The sequence below is a fragment of the Propithecus coquereli genome, unplaced genomic scaffold, assembly GCF_000956105.1.
Source record: "Propithecus coquereli isolate 6110/MARCELLA unplaced genomic scaffold, Pcoq_1.0 Scaffold193, whole genome shotgun sequence".
Taxonomy (NCBI): domain Eukaryota; kingdom Metazoa; phylum Chordata; class Mammalia; order Primates; family Indriidae; genus Propithecus; species Propithecus coquereli.
This window is the reverse complement of record NW_012144190.1, coordinates 2,224,849-2,237,593: the sequence shown is the minus strand read 5'-3', so window position 1 is coordinate 2,237,593 and position 12,745 is coordinate 2,224,849. Positions and strand designations below refer to the sequence as shown.

The window sequence follows — 12,745 nt, the reverse complement described above, 5'->3', positions numbered from 1 at the left end:
AACTCCTGAGCTCAAACGATTTGCCCGCCTCGGCCTCCCGGAGTGCTAGGATTACAGGTGTGAGCCACCATGCCTGGCCCCAAGATTACTTCTTAAATTAAAAAAAAGTTGGATATTAAGTTGCGTATCCATATCATGGACATGCATAATACGATTCCATTAAAATACTATGTGTATGTGGTTTTTTCTGTTACTGTGCTACTGTTTAAAGACAGGAGTTTTTTTTGAAGATTTGTGTTTTTTTACAATGGGTGCTTAATACAAATGCAATTTGGAAAATTCAAGGAAAGAAAACAACACGGTGTACAGAGAGGCAACCCTAAGCCACCTGGTCCCGCCCAGGCCCCCTCCTGTTCCCGCTGCCTTCAGGACGTACCTGAGGGCCTGATCCGGTGACCGCACAGTCCCACCAGGGCCTCCGGGTTGTCAAGAAACCTGAAGGGACAGAAAGACATGTGAAAGGTCTTTTAGGGAAAGGAGAACAGCCTTTTAAAAGAGAATGCCTAACATATGTACAGTTGGTTCTTGTTATTCACAGTCGCTGTGAACGCTGAATTAGCCAATCCAGAACCGGCGCTCCCAGGGGAAACACAGCATTAGGTTCCTGAGAGCCTCTGCTCACATTTCATCAGCTGATCAATACGTAACCTTGTTTCAGGTGTGCTTCTGGTGAAAGACGTCTTATTTAATAAATATTGTTAATTCATTAGCATTGAACTCTGTTTTAATTTAGGATCTTTAAGATGGAGAGGGCCCCTTTGATGATTAGGGGAGACATGAGATGGAAATAAAGATTTTATTACTTACAGGTCCTGGCGGGTACACAGCACACCCGGAAACCACACACACACACACACACACACACACACACACAGGGGTCAGAGAGTATGTTGGGGAGCACCCATGGGCCAACACCTTTATTGGGGTCCAGGGTATTATCCAAACAGGTTTCCTGGGGGGAGTTTAGTTGGCGGGTTTAAAGCATGCTGGCTTACAGGCTTGAGTGCCAGGTCATGCTATGCCCGAGAGGTGGTCACTGAGGCCTATCTGCACGGTCCACGTGGGCCACGAGGACCAGCAGGGCTGTCAAGTAGGCTGCATTGAGCTGTCCCGTAGGGAGGGGGTCACCAGGTGGCAATGGTATAAGGCAGGTATCTGGATCAACCACAATGAGGAACTGGGAGACGTGGAACTCGAAACTGTGTCAATGGTGACTAAGCCCTTCCCCTGGTATGAGAAAGTCCTACTACTATTCCAATGGATGCTGAGGCAGCAGGAGATGATAAGAGTTCACGGCCAACAGCACGGTAACTCAGGCCCGACCAAAGCTGATCTAACAACGTGTTATCAGTCTCCTTGTGCCCAGGAACATCAGACAGCACCTCAGCACTGCGCTAGGCAGCCATTTGAAACAGCACAGCACCGACGAGAAGCACAAAAACGGGAAAAGTGCAGCATTAGCTAGACAGTGAAAAGGACACTTGTTTATAGTATGACAGCCGAAACGAGGAGGCGGAGTGCTGCCTGGTTCCGCCCGCAGCTGGGAACTTGTGCGTCGGGTGACTCAAATCTGTCTCTACTCTGTGTGTGTCTGCAAATGACCACAAAAGCACCGCGAGAATTGATTTTGGGATTGCAAATGCTTTCAGGGAGTAGGAGAATTCACAAATAGGGAATTTGTGAATAATGAGCATCAACTGTATACACACACACACACACACATACACACATACGTGTACACACAAACACATGTACATATACATATATACACATACACAAATAAATACACATGTACATATATACCCATACACACACGTATACATATACACACATACACACATAATACAAACACACACACACATCCCTCTTGGACCGCTCAGGAGAATGGGACTTCGTCTGCTGCCTCTGCTCCATCCTGAGCCCCAGCCACATCATTGCTTCTCTGGCCTAGCCCACCAGGCTGGCTCTCACCACCCACCCAGTCACTGGGCACCCTCCTTGCCTTCACTGTCCCCAGCCCCACCCTCCTGCTTCCCAACTCTCTCTACCTTTCTCCCCCTGTCCCATGGCTCTGGGCCCAGCTCGGACCTCATCCTCTCTCCCACCCTCCTGTGCACTCCCATATGGCCCCAGAGGGTCTTTCTACGCCCAGAGCTGCCCCTGCTGCTCCCGGCTCCCAGCGCCTTGAGGGTAAAGACTGACACACATGGCCACCTAGCCACCCTCTGGCTTCGTCTCCCCCACTCCCTCCTCCCATGTCATGCTCCAGCCACACCAAACTACCTCTAGTCCCCAGCAGGCCACGTGTCCACTCACATCCTCCCGCCTCTGCACTTGCTGCTCCCGCTGCCGGGGGCGGCCTTCCTCGCCCTGCCCTCTAACAGCCCCGGCACGTGGCTGTTCCCCCTTCAAGACGCAGCTCAAGGGCTTGGTCTCCAGGGAAGCCTTCCCCAACCCCTCCAGGCAGGGGAAATCGACTCCTCCCAGGTGCCTGTGTACCCGTGGATAGGTCTGCTGACGCCCTACAGCAACCGTGTGTATGGGAAGTGACAGTTGAGACCCTCTCTCCTCCCAGCGACCTCAGGCTGTGTGTGGCGAGTAACTGAGTGAGCAAGTGATGGTACAAGAGTTGTGCCATCAAGAGGTTGCACGAGCAATTCTGCCACCATCGCCGTCTGTCCACTGGGATCTCCCCGACCAGCCAGTCACAAATCTGACTCATAGACATGCTCTGCCCAGCAAGGGGCCTTGCACGCCAGAGAGCCTTGGGAATGCAAACTGCCTCTCCTCTTTTATTCAATCCTTCCTTCATGAACTGGAAAGTACAAAAAAATGATTAAATTTCTGAACAGAAAAAGGCCACGCACACCAGTACAACGTCCTGGCTGCGGACGCATCATGGTGGCAGGAAACGTGCACGTAGCAACATCGCCCCCTCGTGGTCCTTTTGGTTATGGCCTCCAGTCGCCAACAGAGGCTGGGCGGGGGGCAGGGCAGGGCGTCTGGGGTACAGTATCATCACCAACTCTCCCTGGAGCACTTCCATGTGCCCGGCCCTCTACAGCGTGGTCAGGAGCTGGGGCTCTGGAATTACTGTTATCCGTGCGGATACCATTGCTACTAAAATCATTATCATGACTTAATTTATTTACCCTGCGCCACCCACGCCGGCAGTGCAGACCTTTTGTGAAGCACGTCACATTCATCCAAAGTCCCTTTAGGTGGGGGAGATGTGAAAAGGGTGATGTAACTGTTCTTACGAGCAAGGGGAGCTGGAAGATTCAACCCCGAGGAGCCTCAGGGGCTGGTCTCCCTGCCGAGAGTGGAGAGCAGGAGGTACCGCTGACTCTCATCTGGGTCTCCAGCACCAGGACTGGCACGTGGATGCCCTCAGGAAGCAGGGGCTGAGTGAATGAATGAATGAATGAATGGACAGTGCAATTATGTGCTGTCCTGTCTGCCTAGAAATCTTGCCTCTCCTGTGCCTGCCTGGGAGGCTCTTGTGCTCTCCACAGCCTGGGGCCAGCCATCCCCTGGGCAAAGGCTTCCAGCAGCCGGCTGCAGGGTCACGTGCCTCCCCTCAGCTCCCAAAATGCCCCAGGCGCCTCCGCCCTCACGGGCAGCCCCTGCTTCCCGGGTGTCTCCTCCCAGCCTGGGAACCCCCCGCACTGGGGCTGCATCTGCCTCGCCTCCGTGTCCGCACGGAAGCCGAGGCTTGCTCCCGCATTCACTTCCTGGTCACTCTTTCATTCCGCAACTATTTCTTGAGCACCCAAGATTCGTGCTGTCTGTTGCTGGGAGACAGCCCAGAAGGATGGACCCAGAGAAGGACGTGTGTGCCGCCCTTGCTGTCCTGCCTTGGGACTGCTAGAGAGAGAGGAGTGAACCGCTCCTTCATTTAAGCTGCAGTGGTTTGGGGTCTCCTTGGGAAACAGCCCGGACTGTCCCTAACTAACCCAACAGAGCGGGTAAAGGGGCACTTAGCAAACTGCTTTAGCCTCAGGTTGTGTGTTAACCCTACCTGTGCTACTAATGCTGTGACTGTTTTCACCGGGCTTCATTTTGACAGTAGAAAACCAGCACCACCTGTCACGACTTGAAAATAAGTGTAAAAAAAGTTCCAAGAAAATAGGGCAGTGGACTTGTGTTCTAGTGGGTTCCGCTAGGCTGGCCTCCAATGCAGAGGTTGCCTGTGGAGGCCTGAGAGCTGAAGGCCTCTCTCTGTCTCTCTATGAAGAGATGTTCGGAGCATGTCAGGGCTATGCTGAGACATCCTCCTTGCCACTGTTTAAAGCCTCATCGCCCCATGGGGGCAATTCACCTGTCATTGTTGCCAGAGACTTTCCCTGGACATCAAACCTAAAAGCCTGCTGCACACCCACACTGTGACGGTCTCACTGGTGGACACCCAGGGGTCGGCTCCATGGCCCCCATCGGTCTGATCTCTGGCATGCTGCGTGTTCAGCCTGTAGCTCTGTACTGTCTCCCCCACCAGGGTGTGAGCTCCCCGAGGTCAGGGATTTTTGCCTTGTCTACTCCTGTGTCCCCAGGGACTAGAACAGAGCCTGGCACACAGTAGGCGCTCAGTAAGCATGTGTTGAGTGAAGGCAGGCTGTATCCAGGCACCACCAACCCGCCCATGATAAGGCTTCTGTGCTTGGGAAAAGGCATTGAGGTGAGAGGGGCTGTCTTTGGAGTTGAGCGGCCTGGGTTTGAGCCCAAGCGCCTCTCCTCAGCAGCTGTGTGACCTGGGCTGACTACCTCAGTCCTCTGTGCCTCGGATGATAAGAGCACTCAGCTCAGGTGTTCTGCGGATGACACAGGGAAGTACTGGGTGCAGTGCCCAATGCAGACAAGGTCACTATAGGCAGGCCAACACGGTGGGGACACATCCCTTCCTCTGAGCAGGTACAAGCAGGAGATCTGACGTAGTGGGATGAGGAAGGGCTCCCTGGGAGAGTGACAATTAAGCTGAAACCTGGAGGAGGATGGAATCCAGGGCACGGTACCATTTGTGCCAATCGAACACATACCCAACATCACGCAGTCTTCCAGGACATGGATACATCTACACAAACTTAGGAGAAGTACTCAGAGACAGTGAAACAGCAACGTAGCTAAAGTTTAAAAACACAGCACTGAATGAAAGCAAGAAACAGAATGGGATTTAGAGCGTAGTACCATTTATGCAAATTAAACACACACGGTACCATCAGGTATTGTTCAAAGACACCCATGTCTATACAAAACCGATGTAGAGGTAGGAGTCAGAAACGGCGAACTCAACGCACGTGTAGAGATGTGGTTAAAGTTGAAAAGAGCCAGAAACAGGTAAGACACAGAGCAGAGCATCATTTATGCAGATCACACACAGCAACACTATGGAATTTTAAGGATACAGATACACCTAAGTGAACATATCAGTAGAACATACATTAAGTGTGTCTGAGTGGCTGTCCATGACTGAGAGAAGGAAGGCGGGAGATATAAAGGGGGTGGAATAAAATAAGAAAGGCTCGACATGAACAAGTGACAGGGCAAGCTAAAAACTGGGAAGTATGACGGACTCAATGCTGTTCACTGGAAAGTTCCCTCTTCCCCCTCCATACCTTTTCCCAGATAATCTCGTCCTCTCCTGGGGCTTTAGTTGACAACTCCTGAGATGTCCCTGAGGCCTGAGGTCCATTTAGACCTCAGTCCTCCAGTCCGGACGTGGATAGCCAACTGCCTCGCCGGCAGCCCCTCCTGGATGCTCTTCGGCAGACCCTCCAAGTCCACACTAGATGCGGGATCCCAACCTCTGGACCTGCGGGGCTTCCCTGTAGCCAGCTGCCTGCTGTCCTTGGTGCTGAACCCACACCCCCTGTGCTTCCCTTTGTGGTCAACAGCCCACTGTCCTTGGTGCTGAACACCACCCAGAACCTCCCCGCGTGTCCCCTGCCCACTGTGCTTGGTGCTGAGTGGTAAAACACAACTGGCAGGACCTAGAGGTTTCACACGCAGAGGCAAGGGCATTGATGCTGGTGGCATGGACACTGGGTGGCTGGTGGTGCCAGATGCGGAGGCAGGGCCCGGGCCTAACCTGCTCAGGTCGCTTACATGTTTGTGAATAAAGGGATGTGTCATGACGACCTGCACACAACGAGCACTTTCTACGGGCCAGGCCCTGTGCTGAGTCCTGTGAGTACCTGACTCCCCCAAAGCCTTCCAGAGCCCTGGGAGGTGGGTGCTAATGGGACGCCATCTCACAGAGGAGGATACTGAGGCCGGTGGAGGTTAAGCTGCTCACCCAACGCCCACGGTGGTGGCTCCAGAGCCCGTGCTCTTGCCCGCTGGAATGGACAGTGGAGCATACGCCTGAGAATCCAGAGGCCTCTGGCTCTCTCAAATGCTACCTCCCCTTCCTGCCTGCTCCCTGTTGGGTCCTGGGCTCCTGCCCTGCCTGCAGGGGTGCTGGGCCAGCGCTGGGCTCCGCTGACCCCCAGACTCACTTCTGCTTCTGCTTCATGATATCCTCAGTGTTGGGAAGGCAGTTTGTCCACGGCAGAAACCCACAGAGCCACTTCAGCATGCAGTATCCCAGGGTCTGGAGGTCACTGCGGCGGGAGGGCCCTGGGGAGGGAGAGGAAGAGGTGGCGGCTCAGTCTAGATGCTCCGCTCACTGGCAGGCCCGCCCCTTTCCTTTCCTCTCTCTTGCTGACTCAACCACGCACTGGTGCCTGCAGCCGTTCAGCCGCATGGGCTGTCCCGCCCGTTCAATTTCCATTCGCTGTCTCTCTCTTTCTCTCTCTCTCTCTCCTCTCTCGTTCCCTCACTCTTCGCTCACTCAGCCAGCCCCTCGCCCGCTCTTTCACTAGCGTACCCCGCAGCACCTCTCATTCACGCGCCATTCAGCGCCTCCTCTGTGCCCGTGTGCCAGACCCTATCTCGTGTTCTGAAAACCCAGACAAAAGTGGGGTTGGGTCCCAGCCCTTGACAGTCTCAGGGAGAGATGGTTACAGTGCAGGATTACCTGAGCCACAAAGGAGACAGAACAGGACACGGGGGGCCCGGAAGGATGGGTACCAAACACAGCCTCAGTGGGGGAGGTGGAGGAGACTAGGAGGCTTTGCTTTCCTCACGTCTCCTAAATCACAATTTAGACAACCCTGTGCAAGCATTCAGTACACCCTGAGTTGCTGACTGTGCTGACCTTCTGTCCCTGGATGCTGGGGACAGAGTTGCCCTCCCTGGCCTGGGGGAGCTGAGCCTGGTGGGTGGGTGTGGGCAGGCACATGGATGGCCATGATATAAAGGGATTTCAGAAAGAGGGGCTCAAGGGATCTGCCCTGGGACCTCTCCCCACTTTGTACACTTTCCGTAGATAATCTCATCCTTTCCTAGGGCTTAGGCTGATAACTCCCGAGATCCCACGCCCCCATGTCCGTGCCCCCACGCTCCGGATGTTGAGACAACCACCTTCTCAGCAGCCCCTCCTGGATCGTGCTTAGGCAACTCTCATCTCCCAAGTTTACACCAGACCCTGAATCCCAACCTCTGGAACCCAGGGCCCCCAGTGCCCAGCCTCCCTGCTGTCCTTGGCGCTGAACTGCTGCCCCATAGCCCCTTCAGTGGCCAGGATGCTGTTCATGTTCCCAATTCCTTAGCACGGTACCCTTAGCCCCTCTTCTGTGTCTGGCGCCTGCTGTTTGTGGTTGGGAACCCCTAGAGCTGCCCTTGTGTGAGAAGCTTGTCTCCCTGCACTGAACCCCTCCTCTGGCCGCATACCGCATCCCTTGTGCAGGTCCATGCTAATGAACTCGAGGTCCCCCTCGTGTGGGCTCCTGCTGCCTTCTGTGTAGGCCACGTGTTTGCCACTCGGGCAATAGCGGAAGGTGAAGCCATAGCCTGCCAGGGTCACCTGTGGACATGGGAAAAAGCCATACAGATTGCAGGTTAGAGGTATAGACTCTGCAGTCAGAGATTTCTATCGTGGCTGCAATTTGAAACAACCCATCCATTACAGATGATATTAACTTATAAAACTAAGCCATGCTCATAGTAAAAATGCCAAACACTATGGAATGGTGTGAAAAGAACCCAAACCAGTCACCCACATTTCTTCGCAGTCTCCCAAACCCAGAAGTAACTGCCCAGAAGTAACCATCAGTAACACTTTCTTATGCATCGTTCTAAATCATTTTCTTTAAATACCCAGGTAAACATATGTGGACGGGGAAGGGGCTCGTTTTGCATGGAGACATCACACTGTAGCTCCTGTTGGGCACCCAGCTTTTTGCACTTTAATAGTGGTTCGGGCATTACCTCTGGAGCCAGATGGCCGGGGTTCAAATGCCAGCTCAGCCTTTCGGTGGCCATCCAACCTTGTGCAAGTCACGGAAGTTCTCTGTACTTTGACTTCTCCATTTGTAAAATGATAAAAATGATAGTTCCCACCTCAAAGGATTGTCATGAGGTTTAACCGAGCGCTTTGGTTTGGATGTTTGACTTCCTCACATCTCATGTTGAAATCTGGTTCTCGCCGTTGGAGGTGGGGCCTAACGAGCGGTGTCTGGATGGCGGGGCGAGTGCCTGACGAGCAGATGCACGCTCTCCCTCAAGGGTGAGTTCGTTCTCGCTCTATCGTTCCCAGGAGAGCTGACTATTGCAAAGATCCTGCCCTCCCCACCGACTGCCTCCCACCATGCAATTTCTGCACATGCCGGCTCCCCTTCACATGGAAGCAGCCCAAGGCCCTAGCCAGATGCCGAATCTTGAACTTCCCAGCCATCACAGTCATGAGCCAAATAAATCTTTTTTTCTTTATAAATTACCCAGCCTTAGATGTTCGTTATAGCCACACAAAACAGACTGAGACACTGAGTTTAAAACAAAAAGTAAAGTTGCTTGTGTCAGATACACAAAGTCAACCACATCTTTTTAATGGCTACATCTTATTCTACCATGTGGCCAGGGGACAATTCTTGGTTTTGTCTGTGCAAGACCTATATCCCCCCTTCTTCTAGTAGTTTGTGATGGTTGATTTTATGTGGCAACTTGACTGGGCCATGGGGTGCCCAGACATTTGGCCAACTCCGTTTCTGGGTGTATCTATAAGAGTTTTCTGGATGAGATTAACAACTGAATTGGCAGACTGAGTAAGGCAGACTGCTCCTCTTAACGTGGGTGGGCCTCATCCAATTGAAGATATGAATAGAAGGAGAAGCTGAGGAGGAGGGAACTCCTCCTACCCGACTGCTCACCGAGCTAGGACATTGGTCTTTTCCTGCTTTTCCTGAATGGAAACATCAGGTCTTCTTGGGTCTTGAGCCTGCTGGCCATACACACCCCCGCTGGTTTTGTTTCTCTGAAGAATCCCAACTAATACACAGTTCTGGCATTTTCCTCTGAGACTGTCCCTCCCCAACTCTCAGTCCATGCAGTTCAGGTGGGGTTTACCTGATCTGTTTCTAATGGGGTTGCTGAGCTTTGGGGATTTAAGCCTGACTTTCTGGTGGCAATTTTGTCACCATGAGGGAAGAGTCTGCCTGACAATGAGTAACGCAGAAGCAAGAAGAGCACAGAGATGGAAGAGCCAGCTTCCCAGTGACTGGGATTGAGTTCCTAGATCCAGCCATGCCTGAACACAGTAAAGTCCTGAATTTTTCCATTCCATGGACTAATAAATTGCACACCCTCCTTTTGTATTTTTGCTTAAGCCATGTAAGTTGGGTTTCTGTAATCTGCAACTGAAAGAATAATTAAAAATTACTCTTTAATTAAAATACTATTTAATCAGTATCCTACTGGGACTATATATTTAGGGTGTTTCCCATTTAACTACTACGATCAGTGTTATCAGGAATATCTTGTACATATATCTTTGAACAGCCCCATGAATATACGGGTAGGATACATTCCTAAAAGAGGAACTGATGATTCAAAAAATTGATGCATTTAAAATTGTGATTTTTATCTCCAAATTACTCTCCAAAAAGTTGCCCAATTCACACTTCCAACAGTGTATGAAGAATTCCTACTTCCTTACATCCTTACCCGTAATAGATATTATCATTTTTCCTAATTCTGCTCATTCAAAGGGTAAAAAACAGTATCTTAACTGCATTTCTATGATTATTAGGGAGGTTGAGTCATCTTTTCAAATATTTAACTAACCTATGGATTTCTTTTTCTATGAACTGCTTTTCCTATCCTTTGCCCATTTTTCTATTAAGTTCCTTATCTTTTCTTATTTATTCAAAGGAACTCTTTATATATGATGAATAGCAATCCTTTGTCTGCAATAAGCACTGTGAAATAAGTAGAGGTTTAGAGTCAGATGGAACCTGAGCTCAGAGACCTTCCAGAGTGGGCAGGACCTGGCTCTTACCTGACTCAGATCCTGTGGATTCACAAAGATATTCTCGGCTGTCACATTTCCATGAACGTACTCGTTCTCATGGAGGAACTCCAGGGCATCCAGCTAGGGGAAAAGCAAGCAAGCGTCTCCATCAGCAGCATGATTAACATGAAGAGGCTGTGATGCAAAGCTGGGTGAGGGAACCCCCGCTGTTAGGCTTGGGGTTGTCTGGCACCGTCTGTGACTGGGGGATTAAGCCTAACTCTGGGTGTAGCATTAGGAGGCCCTCTGTGACATCGCACCTAAGCACACCTCTAATGAGGCTCTCAGAGGGTGCAGCAGTCAAGCTAACACGCGGCTTTCCATCTACCCCCTCTCTCTCTCTCTTAGTTGACCACAAACTCAGGAGAGGAAGAGTGATCCTCTGCAAAAATGACCTAGCACCCATGTACATCAAAGAGTTCTTCTCATTTCTCCTAGGGAGCAGAAATAAATTTAGTTAAGCAATTTATATCTTTATTTCCAGCTCCAATTTTTCTACTGAGTGCCAGACTCCTGTACTAAACTGCCTGGTGTGAGCTACATCCTGGTTATAGCCCCGGGCCCCTCCTTGACCCCAGGGCTGAACTGTCTGCCAAGTTCTGCTTGTTCTACTTCTACAAACTCTCCATCCTCATGGCCTGGGACCATCCTCAGGCCTCCTCCTCTCCCACAGGACCCTCACTCAGCCTACAGTCTCTCCCCTCCAGTCCATCCCACATGGCCCCTGAGGGTCTTTCTGCCCCAGAGCTGACCTGTCCCTCCTCCTCTCTCAATCTTCCCATGGCTCCCCAGCACCTTCAGCACAGGGTCCCAGCCCCTCAGCCTGGTGTATGAGGCCCTGTGTGAGCTGGGCAATGCTGACCTCCCCACCTCCACACCATGCAGCAGACACTCGGAACACGAAGACTCCAAGACTCCCCTAACATGTCACTCCCACGGCACATCTATCCCTCCAGCAATTTACTGGGTGCTCTTATTCTCCATCACAGCAGGGGGACATTTCTATTCAGAGTACTTGTCACAATCTGTGCAACTGTTTATTTAATAGTGTCCTCTCCCACTAGACTGTGAGCTCCAAGACGCAAAAACCATGTCTGTGCTGCTCCCTGCTCTACCCCCAGCCCCTGGGACAGCGTGGCACTCAGCAGGTACCTGATAAGTACTTCGTGAGAGGATGAATGACTAAATGAATATTCTGAACAAATGTGTTATGTGCTCTCTCCCTTACAAGCCTTTGGCTCAGCTGTATCCTTGGCCTGGAATATTCTTTTCCCATGTACTCCCACTCCTACTCCACCCAGCACCTTGCTATTTCCCACTGGTCTTGCGAGTGTTGGCTTAGAAACAACCTCTACCAGGAAGCACGATCGGAGCCTTCAGTCTGAGGCTGGGGCCCCTTCCTCCATGCCCACAGCCCCCGAGAGCCCTCCATGGCAGTGCTCGTCACCCGGTTCTAACCGTCTGCCTGTGTCAGCGTCCAGCCCCCAGTGTTCAGCGGGCGGACGTGGGGGCTGGATGTCAATGAACAAACAGCCTGATGAACTAGGATCTGATGCGCCCTCCAGCATGTGGGAGCTGAGCAACTTTTCGGTACATACCAGCCGGCAGGCCACCTGCAGCACAGACCTCTCTGACATCACGTGCTTCGGGTTGTCATCCAGGGCTGACTGAAGGCTCCTCCCCAGGCTGGGGAACACCAAGAACCTGAAGACATGAGCATCACAGGAGGTGGGAGATGAACAGGGAGGGGAACAGTCCCCCAAGGATGGAGGGTGGCGGAGCGGTTGCAAGGTCTTGGTCCCAGATGAGATTAAGGGCTGACTGGTTTGGTACCAGCTTGGCTCAAAACTGGGGAAAGGAAGGAAGCAACTAACCGGCCAGTGGCTCCAGGCTCCCAGCCATGTCCAGGCACAGGAAAGGGAGAGAAAGAAAGGGGCCAGTGACGGGGGCAGCGAGTGAGGTGGCTCACCTGTACTTGTCCTGGTGAACACCGAAGCCGATGCAGGTGGGGATGGCCAGTAGGGGGGCTGAGTACAGCTTCTTCCACTTGCTCACTGTAGGAGGCAGGGGCTTGTGATTAGAGCCCACCCGGCCCCAGGCCCATGGCAACAATGGCTCATTCTCAGACCACAAGCAAAGAGTGCCCAGACCAGACCCTGGGTCTCCTTGTAGGAGATGACATCTTTGCGGGTAGGTGACAGTGGGACAGTGGTTATGACAATGTCAGTGGTCCATGTCTGCAGGTGACTTCTGAGGAAACATACACAAATCCAGAGTAGGTGGGAAGGCTAAGAATGACAGAGTAACTTCCAAATTCACACGTACAGCTGATGAGATCAATGACTGTCCAAACTGGCCATGATG

At 52.0% G+C, this 12,745-nt stretch overlaps 1 protein-coding gene across 2 annotated transcripts in view; it reads right to left on the bottom strand.

Moving 5' to 3' along the window:
- Nucleotides 1-12,745, bottom strand: part of VRK3 (vaccinia related kinase 3) — a 48,571-nt gene that overhangs the window by 11,000 nt on the left and 24,826 nt on the right. For both annotated transcript variants that reach the window (XM_012643107.1, XM_012643108.1), the window contains exons 8-13: nucleotides 12,351-12,435; nucleotides 11,980-12,085; nucleotides 10,370-10,462; nucleotides 7,768-7,900; nucleotides 6,492-6,612; nucleotides 377-435 (exon numbers count right to left, since the gene is read on the bottom strand). In XM_012643107.1, the coding sequence (XP_012498561.1) occupies nucleotides 377-435; nucleotides 6,492-6,612; nucleotides 7,768-7,900; nucleotides 10,370-10,462; nucleotides 11,980-12,085; nucleotides 12,351-12,435 (597 nt within the window). The remainder of the gene's footprint in view (nucleotides 1-376; nucleotides 436-6,491; nucleotides 6,613-7,767; nucleotides 7,901-10,369; nucleotides 10,463-11,979; nucleotides 12,086-12,350; nucleotides 12,436-12,745) is intronic.